Source organism: Notamacropus eugenii, chromosome 2 (genome assembly GCF_028372415.1).
Source record: "Notamacropus eugenii isolate mMacEug1 chromosome 2, mMacEug1.pri_v2, whole genome shotgun sequence".
NCBI lineage: Eukaryota > Metazoa > Chordata > Mammalia > Diprotodontia > Macropodidae > Notamacropus > Notamacropus eugenii.
This window is the reverse complement of record NC_092873.1, coordinates 38,137,938-38,158,759: the sequence shown is the minus strand read 5'-3', so window position 1 is coordinate 38,158,759 and position 20,822 is coordinate 38,137,938. Positions and strand designations below refer to the sequence as shown.

Here is a 20,822-nt window from a genome sequence, read left to right as displayed (position 1 = left end):
GCTTTCTCTGTCCCCTCAATTAACAAATTCAATTTTTCTCTCACTCATCTCCCTCCCCTCCTTAAAAAAGGAAAAAAAAAGAAAAAGAAAACCCTTCTAACAACTATTCACAGTCAAGCAAAACAAATTTTCACATGGCCGTGTCGACATGTGTATCTTATTTTGCATCTTGAATCTATTGCCTCTCTCTGTATATGTATATCTGTATGTCTACATATTCATATATAATACGTACATAAATATATACATACACCCGTCTCCTGATAGCATGCAAAATCTCTGAGGGAATTGTGTCGTGTCCTTGTATCCATGACACTTACTACATGTAGTAGCCATGTGATGTTGATTGGCTGATTGGTTAGCTGATTGGTTGTTTTCCTTTTGACTCTTCTCCTAGGGACAGATCCTGAGTCCCCAGAATTTAGAGTTGGAGGGTCCCTTAGAGATCATCTCAGCAGTCCCTTTGTCTGACAGAGACATTAAGTGGGTAGAGGTGTTGGACATTTGAGTCTATTTTGTAGTATCAAGGAAAAGATTTCCCCAGCCCTCAGCCCGAAAGAGCCCTAGAAACCACAGAAAGGTGCTCAGTGTGCTCAGAGTGGCAGGAAAGTTTTTCTTGGACTGAGGGAGATCACCCAGAAGGGCTATGGAGATGGAGCCCTGTCTGGTCTGGTCTGGTCTGTCCATTACAAGACTCTGCATGCTTCTTAGGTGTTCTTACCTGGGGGCAGGTAATAAAGCCAACCAAGAGAGAGATGGATGGGGAGGGCAGCCACGTGGCCTAATAAAGCCCAGCCCAAGAGGGACTGACTAGGAAGGAGGAGTGTCCAGCCTGCCAGAGTCCACAGAAGGAGAGCTTTGTCCCTCACCCTTCTAGGAGAACAAGGGAAAGGAACCCAGGCCAACCATGCCCAGGGCAGTGACAGGAATGGGCTGCAGGAGCTTGAAGGAGTCAGACAGTTCTGAGGAGGAAATGGAAGGTGTTTTCTGGGATGCCAGGGGGAATTTTGGGCAGCTGAAGGATGCCAGAACCTCCCAACACTCCAGCGACATTGAAGGGCTCAGAGTGAGAAAGACGAGCCGGCCTGTGAGATCAAAGGCCAGGAGGATTGCTGCTAATGTTCGAGAGCGCAAGAGGATCCTGGACTATAACCAAGCCTTCAATGCCCTCCGGCTGGCCCTCAAGCATGACCTCAGTGGCAAGCGGCTGTCCAAGATTGCCACCCTCAGGCGGGCCATCCATCGGATCACCTCCCTATCCATGTTCCTGCGCTCTGGCTCTGCTGGCCGATGGCCCTGTAGCCATCAGGAATGTCGGATCCATTATGGCAGAGTCCAGGAGGAGGAAGCTAGCTGGGACAGTCTCCCACAGCCCTTCCAGCTGCCTATGGACTACAGCTATAGAGAGGCTGCTCTTCCCTTCCAACCTCACCCTTCTTCTCCTCTCTACTTGAAATATTCTCCTGAGACTCAGTTTTCCTCACAACTAGAAAGTCAGAAGGAGGAGTCCATCCCTCCTAATCCTGTGTACCATTCCAGTGGGGACTGTCCTCTTGGGGAACAACCCCTTTGCTATCCAAAGTATGTGGACGACCTCCGAGCTTCCTCTCCCAGAACAATTCCCTGGCATCTTGGGTACCTTCGAGGACCAGGGCCAGGTTGCCAACAGTCTTTGCCCATGCACTGAACTGGACTGCTCACTCTTTCTTGGAACACAGAGGGACGCTTTTTCAGCTGCTCAAATAAGAAGAGATCGACAAAGGCTGGGGAAAAATCTACTTGCTCTGGGAACAGCCACCAAAGATGTAGCAAGATGGCACTGGAAATGAGAGAGAAGCTGTAACCCTGGTGGGAGGAGTGACTTCCTCCTGGGAGGGCGGTAGAGGGGACTGTGATTAAGACTCAGGATGGAGTTGGAGGGTCTCTTGTTTGGGGGCTGCTGCCCTAAGTCTTCAGGAACTGCCGCATATGACTGTCAGTAAGCAGGGCTGTGTCTTGCATGCTTCTTAGATGTTGACTCTTTTAAGCCTTATTGAAAGTCTGGTGTTTTTATTTCTGGGATCTCTGCGTCGGATCCTACATATCTTCTGGGCTTTCAGGACATGGAGGCTCATTTTTGAACAAGTGAGGCATGTTCATATGTGTGGGTGTGGATGTGTGTGGGCAGCTGTGTTTCAGGAGTGATCAGCCCGATTCTGTCTACTGTGTATGGGGAGGGCAATCTGCAGGGGGGTAGGGGACAGTGTCATTCCCTGACATTCCCTTCTATTCACCTTGGAGACAATGGGATCTAAACTTTGAAAAAGTGGGAGACAACAATCAGAGTAGCTACAGAGAGGCCACTGGTCCTGGGACCTGCAAATGATAGGATCAGAGATTTGAAACTGGAAGATCTCCCAGAGGTCATCTAGTCTAACACCTTTATCTTATAGATAAGGAAAGTGAGGCACTGATAGAAAGCAACAGTGAGATTTGAACCCTGGTCCACTGCATCTGAATCCAGTATTCATTCTACTGGACCCCATGGCTTCTTCCCATGTCACAGCTCAGCCTGCTCAGAGCTTTTGTCCGTACCTCTGGTAGACATAGAATGAGGGTGGAGAGTGGGTCCTAGGATGGAAGGAAGGAGGTGAGCCAGCTAGCATAGATTATAGCAACCTTAAATTGACAAGGACCTAGGAAATCACCATGTCTAACTCTGGTTTTAGAGATTAGAAAGCAAAGAACCAGAGAAGGAAGGGACTTAGAAACCAGTTGGTAGTTTATCAAGTCCACAGAAGAGCCAGAACAGTACTGGGACCTAGCTCTCTTCACTTCTATGCTCCAATGACAGCTGAGTGTGATCCTTTGTCTTCTCTGAAATGGGAAATGGGAAGACAGCTAAGGACATTTAAAGGCAGGCTGATTGGCAGGAGGAGGAAGAGGGAAGGGGGGGATCTTCCTTGGTTCCATAAAGTATGTTTAAATCTTAGGATCATAGATTTAGAAAAGTACTTCCTAGTCCAACTCCCTAATTTTACAGATGAGGAAACTGAGGCCAAGAAAGTAACTTGACCAAGGTCAGATGATTATAGTAAGTGGCAGAATTGGTGTCTGGATCCAGGTGCTCTGGAGCATAACAAGGTTAAGAGTTCTGATGTCCAGGAAAAAAGAAATGAGTGTGTGTGAATAGGAAGTGATTTAAACTCTGGGGTTAGAAGGGACAATATGGAGGGTGGAGTGTGTGTGTGTGTGTGTGTGTGTGTGTGTGTGTGTGTGTGTGTGTGTGTGTGTGTGTGTGTGTGTAGAGAAGGACTGACTGAGGGAAGAGGAGACTGAGACATAGGTTGAATCAGGGGAGGGGACTTTTGCTCCCTTCAACAAACCTATTAAGACTCTGTGTTGGCTGTTTAATCCAGACATGAAGTGTGTCTCAGAAACTAGCCTCTAGGCCTCCCTTGGCATCACAGGGAAGAGGATCAGGGGGCTACTTAGTGGTTTGGGGCTACTGAGAAACGTCAAGTCATGACTGACAGTTGTGTGGTCCTAAAATAACAGACTGGGAAAGAATATGCTGGGATGCTAGGCACCAAGCAGGGACACTGGCTGGGGAACAGGAGGACTTGTTGTTCTTTGAATAACAGGGGATGTTCTATCACCTGTGAATTTTTCTTCCTAGCCCCAGCTGGAAAGGGTTCTGGCAAAACTGGAAGATGGGAAAGCCCGATACCCTTACTTTATAGGATCAGACCTAGAAAGGACCTTGGAGGTCATGGAATCCATGGAATGATGGAATCCTAAAAAGGACCTTAGAGGTCATGGAAACCCTCTTATTTTGCAGATGAGGAAACTGAGACAAACAGAGGCTGAGTGACTTGCCCAGGATCACACAGCTAGTCACTGAACCCAGGTCTTCTTAACTCCAAGTCTAGTGGTCTATACAATGTGCATTTAAAGTACCCCTCTCCTGACGTACACATCAACAGCCAAGTGCCTTCCTTCTCAGGCAAACCCTCCTCCCTGTGGTTTTGCTGGGCCTTCTGATTTCACAGTACTCAGGTGAGCCCTAGACACCTCAGTGACTTACCTTAGTCCAAGATGGTCAGGAGCACAGTAGGGAATAAAATAAAGGCCTCTGATCCCCTAGCACTGTCTCCTACTCTATCTCAGTAGGGTTTGTGCATGTCACAGAACAGGACAACCCATGTCAGTTTGTCAGCATAAATGTGTAAGGTCTACAGAGGTGAGGTACCTGTCCTGTGATCCCAAAGCACTTAAATAGCAGAGACAGCATTTGATCCCTGCCTCACTGACTCTGAATTCATCACTCCACTCACCAGACTTTATTATCCCTAAAGCATTCTCTTTCCTCTTGTCTTCCTGGGCACTTTGCCTAGGTCTCTCCTTTTCCCTATTACTCCCTGCCTTATAGAGTCAATCTGTGTATAGGTGAGATTTCTCCCCTCCCTCTCAAAACTACCTGGAACACAGTAAAAGCTTAACAATGCTTAGTGGATTGAATAGAATGTTTTCCCCAATACCCACAACAGAGCTCTAAACATAGTAGGTGTTCAGTATATGTTCTTGAATGAATGAATAAAATTAGTGCACTGTCTGACTGAGAGAAGGCAACACTCCTAGGCAGGCCAGCAGGGGCATTGCCCTTCATTGGTTCATACTTTTATTCCCAGAATTCTATTAGTGGATAGGTCCTGCATGCAGCCCTAGATCCCAGGGATCACAATGGAGCCAGAAGGTAATGATTGTAAAAGGCACCATTTTCAGCTGAAGCTGGTGGTAGTGGGGTGTTGTTAGAGTGTGAGGAGGGGGAAAGGTAGGTCAGAAGTCAGGTTTCCACCCTGTTCCTGAAACAGAAATCAGGAGTTAGAAGAAATCACCACCATGATCATAGTTAACATTTACTTAGTGACTTAAGGTCTACATTAAATCTCTCATTTCATCTTCACAACAAACCTAGGAGGTAAGTGCTATAATTATCCCTATTTTACAGATAGGGAAACTGAGGCTGAGAGGTCACACCTAGTAAGAGTCCGAATGAGAGTTTGAACTCAGGCAAGAGATTGCTTATTTACCGATTGTATATGTGCATGTGTGGTGTATGTGTGTGTATGTGTGTATGTTTACGTGTGTCTGTATATGATTGTGCATCTGTGTGTCAAGGCAGTGTGAATGTCTTCCCACCTGTGTATTTGTGCATAAACATGTACTGGTCTATGAACACATGTGTTCATGTATGCATCAGCTGGATGGGGAGGGGTGAGGATGGGGAAGACCTGAGATTTCATAGGTATGGGGAACTCCCAGTGTGGAAATGACTTCCAGTGTTATCATTTGACAACTCATCTCCAGTTTTAGAGTCTTAAAGTATTTCTCGGACACTGAGAGGTTAAGTGACTTGTTTGTGGTCACAGGCTAATATTGCATGTATCAGAATCAGGATTTAAACTCAGACAAGTTCCTTGACTCTGAGGCTGGCCTTCTTTCCACTAAGTCACACTGCATTTTGCACATCTATGTATGCATGTATATATATATATATATATATATATATATATATACATATATATGTATATATGTATGTATATATATACATATATATGATAATAACAGAAGACACTCATCTAGTGCTTTAAAGGTGGTGAAACTCTTCACACATATGATCACATTTGATCCTCACAAGAGGGGGGGCTATTATTATCCCCATTTAACAGATGAGGAAACTGAGGCTAAGAGGGAACAAGTGATTTCCTCATGGTCACACAGCTAATATGTGTCTAGGGAAGAATTTGAACTCAGGTCTTCCTGGCTCTAGTTCAGCACCCATTCCTCCAGTCCACTTGGCTGCTGAGCTTTCAGAGACTTTACCGTCTATTTCACAGAGAAAGTTATTTAGAGACATCAAGGGACTTGTCCAGGGTCACCTGTCAGATGTGAGGCTTGAACCTGAACCTTCTTGGGTCTGAATCCAGCACTCTCTCTACTATACTTTGCTGCCTCTTCAGTATATATCTGCCTAGAAGTCTCTCTCCGTCCACCATCCACTCCCAGATCATTCCACTACCCCGAAGTGTTTACTCTGGGCTCCTCTTGACTTGCACCTGCCTCTCTCAGGGTCTTCTGGGACTTGTGCTAGCCTTTTGGCTGTTCCTACAAAGGACCAAGATTCACCACAGACAAAGTAAATAAAAACATGCCACTGGCTGTGAAGACAGTTCTCAAAGAGGATTCCATTGAATCATGGCAGCCAGAGGTGGGGCAGAGGGAACGGTGGAAAGAGGAGTGAATCTTTTTGGTCTGGACACCCAGACCAGGGTACAGGGTGGTCCCCAGGCCAGGGAACAGCTGGGAAGGGAAAACACTCAGCTGGTCCTGGTCCAATTGTGTAAAAACCAGCTACATGAAGTAATCTCTTGTTACACGTGGGCAGAGGGTGTATGTATGTGTATAAATGTGTGTGTGAGACAGAGGTAAAGAAACTGATGCACACAGAGAAAGGGACAGAGAGAGAACAATGAGGGAAAGGGACAGAGGTAGAATTAGAGATGGAAAGAGCAAAGAAGAGAGAGAGAGACGGAGCAGAGATAAAAAGAGTAGAGAGACAGAAAGAGGTAGAGGGAGAGAAAAAGAGAAATGGAGAGAGAAAAAGAATGAGAGAAAGAGAGAGGAGGAGAGACTTGGAGAGACAGGGAACCACAGACAGGAAGAGAGGGAAAGAGAGAGGGAGAGAAAGAGAGAAGGGAGAGGAGAAAGAGACAGGGAGGAGAGAAAAGAGGAAGGGAGAAGAAAGAGAGAGAAGGAGAGAGAAAGAGAGAGAGAGAGAGAGAGAGAGAGAGAGAGAGAGAGAGAGAGAGAGAGAGAGAGAGAGAGAGAGAGGACAGAGAGGGAGAGAAAGGAGGAGAGAGGAAGAGAGAGAGATTGAGGAAGAATTGAGAGACAAGTGACAGAAGAGGCTGCTGAAATGACTGTGATAATTGTTCTCCCTGTGGAGGAGTCTCGGAAGGGTTGGAGGGGGAACAAAGTCTAGGGCAGAGTTTTGCTAAATACTCTTAAATCCAAGTCAGAAATAAGCTTTTCAGAGCCAGCGAACACTTCGCGTCAGCAATGTCAGACCATCGGGGCAGCACTTTGCAGACATATCGATGCTTCCCCACAAAGGGGATTTTTCTACTCTTTTCTTCTTAGTGCTTCCTGAGGGAGAGATGGAAAGCGTGTGCGCTCTGCCTCGGAGGCAGCAGCCAGGTGGGGCTCAGAAGACTCAGGTCCAGCCTCAGCTATGTGACTGCTCGCCCGCCTGTTTGCCTTTGCTTCTGCCTCTTTGTAGATGTACCATTTTAAGGCCTCACTCACTCAACACCTCTGGGAGTCCTTCTGCTCCTCTATAAATGAAGAAGTTCGGCTGAAAGAGGGGACGGGGGCGGGGGTGGGTGGGGGGATCCATGGCTAGATTTCAGGACATCCATGAACTTGGATGGAAAAACAATGACCTCCTTCTTTTCAATAACTTCTAACAGAAGTCTAGCATTTCCCTCAAAAAGGAATGAAAATGACGCAAACAAAACCTTTTCTCTGAAAAGAGGTCCAGGGTGCCGGAGCGGTGCGTGACATCCAAGACTGGCAGAGTTGCCCTGCACTCCCAGGGGGCCTGGGAGAAGGTGGGCGTGGGGTCTGTGCCGGGGTCTGGCTGAAGCTTTGAAATTCACCTTGATGGTCCTAACGCGGGATTCCTACCTTTTGGGGTTTCAAAAGCTGGGGAGGGGGAAGGGGAGGATGTGGACAGGAAATGGACTCCTCCCATCCCGCTTACACTTTGCTGGCAGCAGGCCGGGAAAGCTCAAAGTCTCCTCCGGGTCCTCCCCAGTGCAAATTTTTTTTGGGGGGGGGGGGGCCTGTCCCTCCACTCTGACCCCCTTCACCTTGCTATTATTTGATTTTTTGGTTTTTTTTTTTTAGTTTTGCTATCACTCACTCACTCTTCCCCGCGGTTCTTTGGGCCAGATTTAAAATTCTCCAGCACCTGGCTTCACAACCCCATTTCTTAGCTCCCCTTACACTCTATTCAGGCGTGTGTTGGTAAATGTTTAACAACTGGTTCTAGGCAGAACAGCATTTTCCCTTTAATTTGCATTATTGACATTTTCTCCATCACTTTCTTCAGTCCCGAAATCAACAAAAGAAGCAATCGAACTGTAGTTTGTAGTATTTTTTGCTGGTACCTAGGTGTAAATGCTCGCACAGAAAATTTAACAATTAACTTGCTAGCAGTTTGAGATGGCATTAGCCCTGATTCCTCTCTATGACAATCAGTCAGGAGCATTTATTAAGCACTTACTACCAGTCGGGCACTGTGCTAAGCACTAGGGATGCAAAGAGAGGCCAATACAAGGACAGCAACTTGAAATCTCAAGACGAGTTCAAATGCTGATTTTCTCATTTACTACCTGTGTGACTAAGGACAAGTCAGTTCACCCCAACCTTTCTGCGACTCCGTTTTCTCATCTATAAAATAAAACAGATGAACCAGGTGGTCTCTGAGTTCCCCTAGATCAGGAATTCTTAACCTGAGATTCATGAACTTGTGTCCAATTAACTTTGGTTGTAACTGTTTTCACATTGTTTTCTTGAGTTTGTGTCTTGGTCTTCCTTGTCACCATTTTATGGTCAACGTTTTTTTTTTTAATTGGTTGCCTGCTTTCCCAGTCTATTTCTTCACTTTGACCTTTGTGTTGAAGTTAGGTTCTGTTCACCTGAGGGTGGAGAGGCACAGTGCCAAGTTTCAGGTTTTTTCATGCTGTTTTCAGAATTAGTTCTGGGACTCTGCATGTTTTTGATGCCTCCAATGTGATGTGATCCAGGGAGAGGGGTGGTTACTGCTTTCCTGGTCTGTATTCCAGTCTTTATCCAGGAAGGACCCCTACTCCTCTACAGCCACCAGCACTCTGCCCTAAAATTGTGACCTAGAACTGCTTATGGACAATAGTGTTGCCAGTTGGTGCCAGCTGCGCCCAGTGACAGCAAAAGGTCCCTTGAAATCTCTTTCTGACCTTTCCCTGTCTCTGTGCTGAGAGCTCCTGAAGCTGCTGCTGGGACCAGTAAGCCCAGAGACCTCTCCTACCCACCTCCTAAGTTTTCTTAAGCCAGAGAAATGTCTCACTCAGATCTTTTGTTGGCACTGACACTCCAAAAATTTGATTTGAGACATTACTTTAAAATTGTTTGGAGGGGATGTTGGGGGAGTTCAGTTGGGTGGCTGCCTCTAATCTCTCTGCCCCAGGGACCATTGTTTTTAATCTTTGTTTACCCTAGGCTTGGCACAGAGCAGGATTTTAATAAATGCTTTTAAAATTGTTTAATTGAATCCAAGTTCTCAGCCAAAAGATTCAATGCTTTTAGTGAACTCTTCGAAGAATGACTAAAGCTCATGTACTCTGTGAAACTAGTCCTGCCACTCTTGAAGACTCTGGCCAGTCTGAGGTCTAGACTTTTGAGCTGGGAATAGAACAGAACAGTCTTGGGACCTTGGGCCACCTCTGGATCAAGCCCTGTCCAGATCCCAGATGCCCTATCTTCAGCTTCTCCAACCAAATGGGCTTTCAGCCTCTGGTTTCACACTTCCCACCATAGGAAACTCACTACTTTACAAGGTGGTTCATTCAACTGGCCAGGAAGTTGGTGGGCAGTTAATTGAACCAAAGTTGTTTGGGAAATTAAATGTGCCTCACTAAGCTACTTCCTCCATGGAGGGAAGCATGGCTCCCTAGCATCCCTGGCCTCAGCCCCCCCTCTCTGTACCCCACAAAATCATACTATCCTTCAATACTATCCAATCATACTATCCTCCTTCAGTGTCCCTGCTGGAGGCTCCACCACCTCCTCCTCTACCTAGCTGCTGAAATTTTCCTAAAGCACACCTCTGACCACACCCCTCCACTATTCAAGAACCTTTCACTACCCCCTATTGCCTCCAGGACAAAATCCAAACTCCTCAGTCTTCACAATTTGGCTCCGGTCTCTCTCCCCAGCCTTATTCATGTTGCCCTTCCTCATAGATTCTACATTCCAGCCAAACTGACCCACTTGCTGTTCCACAGACTTGGCACTCCATCTTCTGACCACCTGTCTTTGCAAAGGCCCCCCCCCACCCCCGCCCACCCACTGCCTGGAATGCTTTCCCCCATTTCCTCCCCCTAGAATTCTTAGCCTCCTTTCCGGCTGACCTCTGGTGCCACCTCCTACAGGAAACCTTTCCTGATTCTGCTAGCTGCTGGCACTCTCTGGATTCCCAAATCATCCTGTATTTATTTATCTGGGTCTGTTAGAACACTTTCCCAGTGAGGGCAAGAGATGCTTTTTTGCCTTTGTGTCTCCAATGTATATCACAGTACTTTGAACATAGTAGTTACTTAGCAAAATGTCTGTTGAATTGAATTAGAAGCTAGATGGTAATGGGTTCTTCTCTCTTCTTTCCTCTCTCTTTCTTTTTTTTCTTCCTTTCCTTCTCTTTCTTTCTCCCATATTCCCTTCCTCCCTTTTCTTTCTTCCTTTCTCTTTTTTCCCTCCTTTCCTTTCCTTTCCTTTCCTTTCCTTTCCTTTCCTTTCCTTTCCTTTCCTTTCCTTTCCTTCCCTTCCCTTCCCTTCCTTTCCCTTCCCTTCCCTTCCCTTTCCTTTCCTTTCCTTTCCTTTCCTTTCCTTTCCTTTCCTTTCCTTTCCTTTCCTTTCCTTTCCTTTCCTTTCCTTTCCTTTCCTTCCCTTCCCTTCCTTCCTTCCCTTCCCTTCCCTTCCCTTTCCTTTCCTTTCCTTTCCTTTCCTTTCCTTTCCTTTCCTTCCTCCCTCCTTTCCTCTCTCCTTTCTTCCCTCATTCCCTCCCTCCCTTTTTTCCTTCCTTCCTTCCTTCCTTCCTTCCTTCCTTATTCATTATCCCACTCCCAGCATAGGTTGCTCTGACACTGTTCACAGCTGGTGTTTTACAACCTGCTCATGCCCAATTTATATATCTCTCTTACATTTGGGTATTCAGTGATCCTCACCTTCAATTTTACTCAGTTTATGGAAATCTGGGACTTTTTCTATCCAGGTTGAACATGGTTATTTCCCCTTACAGGAGAGCCAAACGTCTGAAGTGAGAGACTTCAGAAATGGTTCTTCTCTCTTTCCAGATGCCTAGGAACAGGCAAGAACTGGGTCTTCTGGGAATAGCTCCAAATTGAGGTAGAGCTCTGAGCCTGACCCAGTCTAGGACCCCCAGTGACTCCAAAAGCTGCCAGGATCTGGATTACTTCAGATCATTTCTTCAGATCTGGTTCTCATGATTTCCCAACAAAACTCTTTCCCCCAAGTGTCCTTGTTCCTGGAAGTATGACTGCTACTATGACCTCATTCAACTCTGTGGGGAAGCAGGAATCTGTCTTGCCTTTCCACTCTTTCTTTCCTTTTTCTTGACCTCATCTGCAACTTTCCAGTGTAGTCAAGGCCTGACAAAGGGCAGAAAAATCCACTCCTTTCAGTTCAAGGGTGAGGAGAAGAGGAAAAAGAGTGGGACTCATGGTTAGGGAGACACAGGGACTGGAAAGAGCCATGCACAGGACTAAACCATTAGGACAAGTAAGAGAAGGAGAAGATTGGTTAGGTTAGTCGAAGCTTCGAGTCTAGTCCAGGATCACAGAGCTAGAGGTAGATGGAAGCTCAGAGAGCGTCTACTACAATTTCCCCACTTTACAAATAAGGAAATAAATAATCAGTAAGTATGTAAAGGGCTACCCCTGTGAGGCAAGCCACCAAGTGGAGCAAGTAATCCCTATTTTGCAGACCAACTCATTGATGCACAAGCCTTTATTACGCCCCAGGAAGTGGGAATGAAGCCAGCCCGGACCTGCAGAAGCCAGTGACTTGGCCAGAATCACACAGCTAGGGAATGAAATGGACCTTCTAACCCACCCAGGTCAATGCCTTTTCCCCAACAAAATGCCAGCTCTCAGTGGATGTTTATTAAAGTTTTCTTGAGTCAAAGGAAGCAGTCTATATTTATCTGTCTCTGTGTGTGTGTGGTGGAGGTGGACAGTGACAAGTAAACTCCCGTCCCCGATAATCTGGCTCCCCCCACTCCTTTTCTCTGTCCATCCACTCTTACACCTTGTGTTCCCATGAGGTCCACTAGGTGGGGCCCCGTACCAAGCTCCCTCCCCACTGATGCCAGGTCAGGAAGAGTCCAGGCTGGTTCTGTCTGTCTGTGAGGTTATGGAATTCCCACTTTGCCTTGCGTCTTTAATGCCACGTTTCACCCTAGGATAGGACCACTTAGTTCTTTATTATCATTGCTTGAGTTTGTTCTTAATAAACCTAAAAGGCCCTTTTCTGTAAGCTCTGGGATCGGTATCCTGCTGCTCTCCTGGTCATCCCCTCCCAGGTGCTTCCCTCCCCCTGAGGCAGCTTTCCATTCTGACACATCGATTTCTTGATTTCTTCCTGAGCTGCATTACTGACCGTGTGGGTCGCCCCATGTGCCTCTGGGCTCCAGTAAGCGGGTCTCTTAAGGGGTTTACATATTTATAAGTACATTAACATAGTCACGGGAGACCAGAGCTGCAGGTTTGAAGAAACAAAACAACCGAACTATTTCTTAGGCAGGAAGAAATTGAAGATTGGACGATGGGGTTGGGGATGGGGGGAGATTCTACAACAGGTAGGGGGCATCATAGAATTAGAACTGGAAAGCAAAGGACCTGAGAAGTCATCTAGTATAAGCCCCTCATTTTACAGATGAGGAAACTGAGGCCTAGCATGGTTAAGTGACTTGCCCAAGGTTGTAAATATCAGAGACCAAAATTCAGATTCTTCAGTGTCAGAGCTGGTGTCCTCTCCATGTGGGGGCAGCTGCCTCCCAAACTACTCTCCAAATTGGGGAGTGGTGTGGAGGGGTGCAGGGCACCCTTGTATTCATCTACTTTCTCTCTTCCTGCAGTTCTTTGGTTTGAAATGAGCAAAGGAGAAAAAGCAAATGGGCTTTGGTGAGGAGTTGTTTGAGACTGAATCCAAGGCTTCTCAAGCTACCTAACACTTTATGTAAAAGCCTTGACTTCTAGTGACTGGCATTTCCCCTATATTGTCCAGACCTTGATCCTCACCTAGCTGTGAGATTCAGAGGAGCCGACACCAATGGGGCCACCTGCTTCCTGAATCTGGGTTCCCAGGTATCTTTTGTTCCATTTTGAGAAAGAGAATCTGCCCTCTTCCCACCTGGCAGGTGATCTATTCAAGCCTTCCAGCCTGAGGAATAAACAGCCTACTATTACAATGCTGGCAGGCAGGGCTTGAGAGCAATGCAGTCCTAGAGCCAATAAAGAAAGGGACTGGAGGGTGGAATGGAAAAGCCTTGGGGGTCACATGACTCCCTCCCTTGCAGGTCGTAAGCTAGCCAAAGAGGTTTTTCAAGGAGACTAAAAATGACAAGCTTTAACACAGAGGCAGCTCTGCTAAAGGAATGGGCCACCTGCCTTCCTCTACCTGCAGTCCCAGAGTCCCAAATGTTCGAGTTCTCAAAAAAGATGCTAAGTAACCACTAACTGGAGATGAGAATTATCCATCCCTTCTGCCACAGGGAAGACACCTTTGTGTCTGTGTTGCAGTACTTCTCACTACCTTCTGCTGCCTCATTATCCCAGCCCAGCTGCTCAGTCCCCTCCCTTTGCTCAGAGCCACACTTTTAGATGCAGGTTCATGCTTATTCCAGCACAATTTCCTTCCTCCCTCCCTATCTTTCTTTCTCTCTACCTTCCTTTCTTCTCCCTTCCTTTCTCTCCCTCCCTTCTCTTCCCTTCTTTTTTCTTTATTTCTCTTATTTTTCTTTCTTTCCTCCCTACCCTTCTTTCCTTTTTCCTTCCTTCCCTTTTTTCTCTTTTCTCTTTTCTTTTTTCTTTCTTTCCTTCTTTCTTCCTTCCTTCCTTTCTTTTTCTTTTTCTCTTTCTTTCTTTCTTTCTCTCTTCCCTACCCTTCCTTCTTTCTCTTCTTCCTCTTTGTTTCAAAAAAGTAGGAATAAATTTTGTTTTTTGATAAAAAAGATATTTTCCAACACCCAAACAACCCCCTTTGTTATTATTATTAATAACCAGCATTTAATTACTACTATGTGCCAGACACTGTGCTAAGCACTATTACAAATATCATCTCATTTGATCCATACAATGACCCTTTGAGGTAAGTGTAATTATTACCCTCATTTTACAGTTAAGGAAACTGAGGCAGACAGAGGTTACATGAGTTGCCCAGAATCACACAGTTAGAAAGTGTGTGAGGTCATCTTTGAACTCAAGTCTTCCTGACTGTAGACCCAAGTGCTCAATCCACTGTTCCACTTAGCTTTCCATTTGTCCTTTACAAAGTACATTCTCCAGAGCTGTAACAAGTATCTCTAATATACATGTTACAGAGAACTAATTTATACCCTTTGAGAGTTGTGTGGGGCAGTAAGAGGATAAGTCACTTGCCAAGGGTCATGTAAGTAGTCAGAGTCAGAACCTGAACCCAGCTCTTCCAGCCTGAAGATGGCTCCCTCTACACCATGACACAGCTGCCTTTCCTATTAGTCTTCTTATGTTTCTCTGAATTATTCATATTTGTGTTCTTATAACATTTTCTTTCCAGTGAAAGTACTTTCTTTAGTACTAGTTTCTGGCACAGGCTGGCACTAGTTTCTGGGCACTGATGCCTAATTTTGACACATTTCAAGGTGGATTTTGTGGGTGATGCAGGAATAGACCCCAGAGTAGCAAACTTGTCTTGGGGTTTATTGAGTTCACCAGCCAGGGAGTCCCATGTACAAAAGAAGAGACTCCCTAAAGTGAGTATACATGGGGTTTATACATGCTTAAACTACCAAGGAGGGGAACAGCTTTAGGCAAAAGGAGATTTTGGGACAGTGTGTCAAGGGCTGATAAGATGAGATGCTTTGACATGAATGACCCAGCTGATTCCTGAAATGAGAGAGCCTTTGAAGTATCCCTGAACAGGTATAATCACACAGCATGTTCTTGTGTAGAGGTTATTTGGGTGGAGAGCATGGCATGAGGTCCTTTAAATGGTGAGCAAATGCTAAGCACCACAGTGCTCACAGCCCTGGGTTTGGAGACAGGAAGGCTCATCTTCTTGAGTTCAAATTCAGCCTCATACACTAGCTGTGTGGCCCTAGGCAAGTCACTTAACCGTGTTTGCCTCAGTTTCCTCATCTGTGTAATGAACTGTAGAACGAAATGGCAAACCACTCCAGTATCTCAGTCAAGAAAACCCCAAATGGAGTCACAGAATCAGACATGAGTGAAAAACAACTGAACAGTAATGCTTAACACAAGGTGGAAGGAGTTATGTTAAATTTGTGATCCACAACTTCCTTTTTAAGCTCATTAAGTGTGTAAAACTCTGTGACTTCCTGAGAAAAACACTTCCCTTCGTTAAGCTCCTGTGTCCTTCTCTATAAAATAAGTAAGTTAGGTGTGTGTGTGTGTGTGTGGGGTGATCTCTGGGAACCTTCTAGTTGTTTCAGAAGTCTCTTATTTTGTTTCTAATTCAACCCCTTCCTCTTCATATCAACAGGACAGGGATGCTGAGCCTGGATATTACAAGTGGACATCGAAACTCAGAGCAATAGCTAGGAATCCTTATATCTGGGACAAATTCATTTTGCAGGTCATGGATAGGGGAGGGTTGACCATACAAACACACATGACAGTTTACCACGAATATAATACCAAAAGAAGGAGAAGAGTGTCCCCCAGAGTCCCACCCATGCTCTGAGGGGAAGTCGGGAAGAATATAGGGAGAAGAGCACCATGGTAATGAAACCCCAGTGATGGAGGCCTTGGAGTGATCATCCGAAAAAGTCCTGAGGGCTATGTATGAGGTGAAGGAGAGAACAACTGTTATGAGAAGGAAGCCTGCCCTAGACCCATGTCAATGACTTAGACTAAACTCCTGGTTGTCCCTCACTTGTCATAGCTTTTGGAACACTGACCACCAAAATGAGCCATAGCCTAAGAGAAGAAGGAGACTCTCCTATGATCAGGGTCAATAGACCTTAGAGGCCTCCCTCATTTTACAGATGGAAAAACTGAGGTATAGAAAGTATCAGAATGAGGATTTGAACTCAGGTCTTATCACTTCATGTTTGGCACTCTTTCCACTGTACCACAGAGCAGAAAGAGAGAATCTCCTGCTGAACTGCTCACACTTGCTTCTAGCAGCTCCCAAGAGAGATATCATACACACACACACACACACACACACACACACACACACACACACACACACACACACACACACACACACACACACACACACCCTGCTGTCCAAAGGATGAGTGGTGTGTTTGGAAACATCCTTGGTCAGCTCCATATTTTGTTTAGTCAGTGGAATTCAGACCAACTGCTGTTCGTTTTAATAATCAATAATAAGAGAAATTGCAGGCCAGAGGTACTGGGTCATTTGTTGAGCTCTACCCCAGGAGCAAGGCTGCTCCCCAGAATTCCATCGAAGGAGGGAGGGCCTCTCGCTGGCCAGGAGGAAGATGAATGGGCTGGCATCTTGCTTACCTTAGCATTCAAGGATCACTGAGCTAGAAGTTGATGCACCCGGCACAGAAAAGACTCTTTCTAGTGCTTTCATTTTGTGCTCTCCTTCCTCCTTCCCACCACCATGACTCCCACTCCCACTCACACAGATGGAGGGAATTAGAAGGCACCATTGCCCCAGGAATGAAGCAGCAGAGATAGAAAGAGAGAGGGAAGCCGACTTGGGCTCTGGGAGGGTATTTCCCCAGTGAGGCAAGAGAGTTCCTTGGAGGAAAGGGGAATTACAATGAGAAAATAAAAAACCTCAGAGGAGTGATGGGTGGGGGAAGTGGAGTGGAGAAGAGGTTGAAGGAGGGAGGACAGGCAGAAGAGGGAAATGCTGGCGTGGCTCTGCTTAGACACAGCCACCCACGCACCAGCCTCCTCCTGCTGCCTGCCTTCAAAGAGGGAAACACCACCACAGGGACAGCCCATACCTGCCTGAGCTCCAGAGATTCTTCTGCCTGCCTGTGCCTTCGGCGCTCAGACAGAGAAAGCAGCAAAGTTGGCTGCCAACTTGGTTTGCCCTGCCTGGACTGTTCCACTTGGCAGTAGCAGATTTCTGTAGCCTAAGAGGCATTTGCTTCCAGCAAAGAGGACGGTGAGAACGGTGAGCGACCTGGAAACGAAAAGATGGCTTTCTGAACCAGCTGCCTCCTCCCCTTCTTCCCTACCCACTGGGCAGTGCCTGGCACCTGGGCTGGGGCAATCTGCTAGGCCATCCCTCTGATAATTTTCCTGCTGCCTAACCCAGGCCGGGGATGGCAATTTGACATTCCATTCGGCTCCTCATTCTCTATTGCCTTGGTGCCATCTGCCTCAGTCAGGAGCTGGCCCATCCAGGGAGCCAGGAAGCCATGGAAAACAATCCTGAGACCCAGTTTCCAAAGACTTTGGAACCCAGCGTCGTCCTGCCCCTGGATTCACAGGAGACAGAGAAACTCCTCAACAAGACTGAGGACAAAGATGACAAGGCTATGAAGGCATCCAAGTCCTTCTCGGGGGCCATGGAAATGGAGCAGAATGGTCACAGTCTACCATACAAATCAGTGTCTGAGGGGCACCTGGAGGCCACCCCTCATTCTCCTTCCAGGGTCAGCTCACGAAGGGCATCCTCCATTGCTACCACCTCCAATGCCCAAGACCAGGAGATGCCAAAGGATTACCTCATCTTGGCCATCCTCACTTGTTTTTGCCCCGTATGGCCCCTGAATATAGTGCCACTGGTCTTTTCTATCATGGTAAGTGTTAACTTTCCACTTGGAATGTCCCAAAGTTGCTCTTCTATGATACTGCTGCCACTTTTTCTTTGGGAAACTTGTCAAAGATGGATGATAGACCTCGAGGGAGGGTACTATAGAGGTAGGGGTGCTGAATGTGGCAGACCTGGGTTTGAATATAGACTCCAATGGTTACTGTCTGTGTGGTTCAGGAGCGGAAAAAGCCCAAACTGTGGAGTCAGAGGAGCTGGGCTAAAGCCTCATCTCTGATGCTTTCTACTTGAAAAACCTCGGGTACATTACCTAACTTCCTTGAGTGTCAGGTTTCTCAACTATAAAATGAGGGGGCTGGACCAGATGGCCAATGAAGTCCCTTCCAGCTTTCTAGAACTATGTGCTTAGCACCATATCAGGCACATAGTAGGCACTTAATACATGCTTGTTCGTTCTCCTCCTATAAATTACTTAGTCTTCCTGGGCCTCAGTTTCCTATAAAATGGCAGAGCCTCTGAGGTCCCTTCCAGCCATAGACCTATGATCCTCAGTTTCCTCACCTGCAAAATATTTGCATCACTGATCTCATCCGGCTTTAGAAATCTTAAAGCACTAAGCAGCGCAAAACATTGGTTTCTTGAGCTTGGCTTGATTTTACAACAGGGTAGAAGTGGGGTGGTGATAATATTTATGGTTTCACTTAAGCACAAAGCTCCTTAAACCCTGACTAAAGGCTGTATCAAAAAATGTGAAAGGTACCCTACCTAGCGTCTACCAGTTGAGTTATGTCCAACACAGGTGTGCTTGGGGAGGCAAAGCCAACTTTCCTTTGCCCATTTGTTTTTGTTAAATCTTGCCTGGCTTTGCTTACCTTATTTGTCCTGTGTATGTGCAAGGGTATAGGGAAAGGAGGAGGATAGCAAGAGAAAGTAAGCGAAACCAGCTTTAAATCACACTAGGCATGACATCAGAGATATGGGTGGAGGATGCAGATTGTTTTGAAAAATGCTTTTGCCAAATGAACTCTAGACTTGCTCTTCTTGAGGCTACCCATTACAGTGCCCAGGTCTGGGAAACTTATACTCCAGGCATTTTTGAGAGGTTCAGGGTTAAAGCTAAAGAAGAATTTGAGAGCATGGCCTCTTTTACAGTGGGGACCTAGTCTAACAAAATTTGTGACCCTTACCAAGAATGGGTTCCAACTAGGCATGAAGAAATCTCCCCCAGGTACAATGAGTTACTGAAGCACATAAACAACCCAGGCAGGGCAGAGGACTAGAAGATGCATAGCAGGGAGCAAGCAGACCCCAGGGAATGGCATGGGATGACCTAATAGGCCTTTTCCATATCTGGTTTCCAAGTGCATTCATGGCAGCTTCCCAGCTAAGGATTGAGTTGCCTTCTGGTGCATTTCTCCAAGAGGATGGTATTTCTTCCATTTTCCCGGGGAAGGGATTCCCCATTTAACAAAAACACTTTTGGTCATTTGTGGAATGCTCTGAATGTGACACTTCCTTGTGACTCCCTGATCCTAAACCATATCCACTTGGATGGAAGGAGGATGCTAGCACCATGTTCAAGGGTCCCTGAGTGCAGAAATAATGCCCAACTCAAAAAAAGGAAGCTATGTGCTGAAAACAGACTAAATGGAGGCTTGAAGAGAATCCCAAATCTGTGTTGGAAGGAATCATAAACCTAGACATGGAAGGAACCTCAGAAGCTAGTTAGTCTAACCCTTCTCATTTTATAGGTGAGGAAACTGTGTCCCAAGGGGGTTGAGGTTATATGACTGACCTAAGATCATACAGGCAGTAACCATGTAAAATGACTCCAGAGTTACTCTTTCCACTATCATGAACTATCATTCCCCTCCCAAGTACCCATCCTGGGTTGGACAGCACTTCTAGGCTTCTAGTATAGTGTAGTCACTGACCTTGGAGTCAGAAGATGGGGGTTTTCATCTTGGTTCCGAATTACTAACTATGTGACCATGGACAAGCTCTCTCACATTCCTTTTCTTCCTTTGTAAAATGGGGATAATATTTGGATTTTCTACTTATTAGTGTCATAGCACCATTGATTTGGAGATAGAAAAGACTTTTCGAGTCATCTACTCTAACTTCCTCATTGAACAGATGAGGCAACTCAAGTCCAGAGAATTTAAATGCCTTACCTAAGATCATGCAGTAGTAAGTGCTAGTGTGAGGATTTGAACCAGGTCTATTGACTTCAGATCCGCCATCTTTCCTCCTATCAAGGTTGTTGTAGCTTTTCACCTGAAATAAAAAAATGGTTCTCAGACTTATCTTCCACTTTCAAGTCAGCAATCACTGAATTCAGAATTAGAGTTTCAGAGGGGAGGAAAAAACAAACAATAAAGTAGGATTTCTTTGAACTGGCTCAGACAAAATCCCTGAGTTTCCCACAGGAGCTATCCATGGTGTGAATCTAGAAGACATGTCTGTTGCCTCAAACATGTAAACCTTTTGAGCAGAGGGAAAAGAAAGGAGTGGGGAGGCACTTATCAAGGAAAACATATTTCAAGCAACTGACTCATTGGTCAGGCAGTTGTAGGGGATCGAAGGTGGGGGGCTTGTCAGTTCTTTCTTCTGGAGTGTGACAAGCAGCAGAATTGAGCTACTTTAGTTGAAACAAAAGACATCCTTCTCCTTGAGCTTTCTTCTCCCCTACTCTATATCTCAAAACTCCTTTTCATTACTCTCAATTCTCACCTCCTTTGATCTGCCTTCTAATGAAATGATGACCTTTCTCCTAACCCCCCACCTCTGAGCCAACTAAATAGTGCAGCAGTGGATAGAGTGCAGGAGTCAGAAATACCCAAGTTCAAATCCAACCTCAGACATCTACTAACTGGATGATCTGAGGCAAGTCACTTAACCTCTCTATGACTCAATTTCTTCATCTGGAAAATGGGGATAAGAATAGCAACTACCTCTTAGGACTGTTATTTGTGAAGTTCTTTGTAAACCTGAAAGTATTATATGATGCTAGATAT

At 45.9% G+C, this 20,822-nt stretch overlaps 1 protein-coding gene across 1 annotated transcript; it reads left to right on the top strand.

Moving 5' to 3' along the window:
• Positions 1-892: 892 nt before the first annotated feature.
• Positions 893-1,687, top strand: BHLHA9 (basic helix-loop-helix family member a9). The gene has a single exon (XM_072638323.1). The coding sequence runs from the start codon at positions 908-910 to the stop codon at positions 1,685-1,687; it is 780 nt and encodes a 259-aa protein (XP_072494424.1). The 5' UTR covers positions 893-907.
• Positions 1,688-20,822: the final 19,135 nt, after the last annotated feature.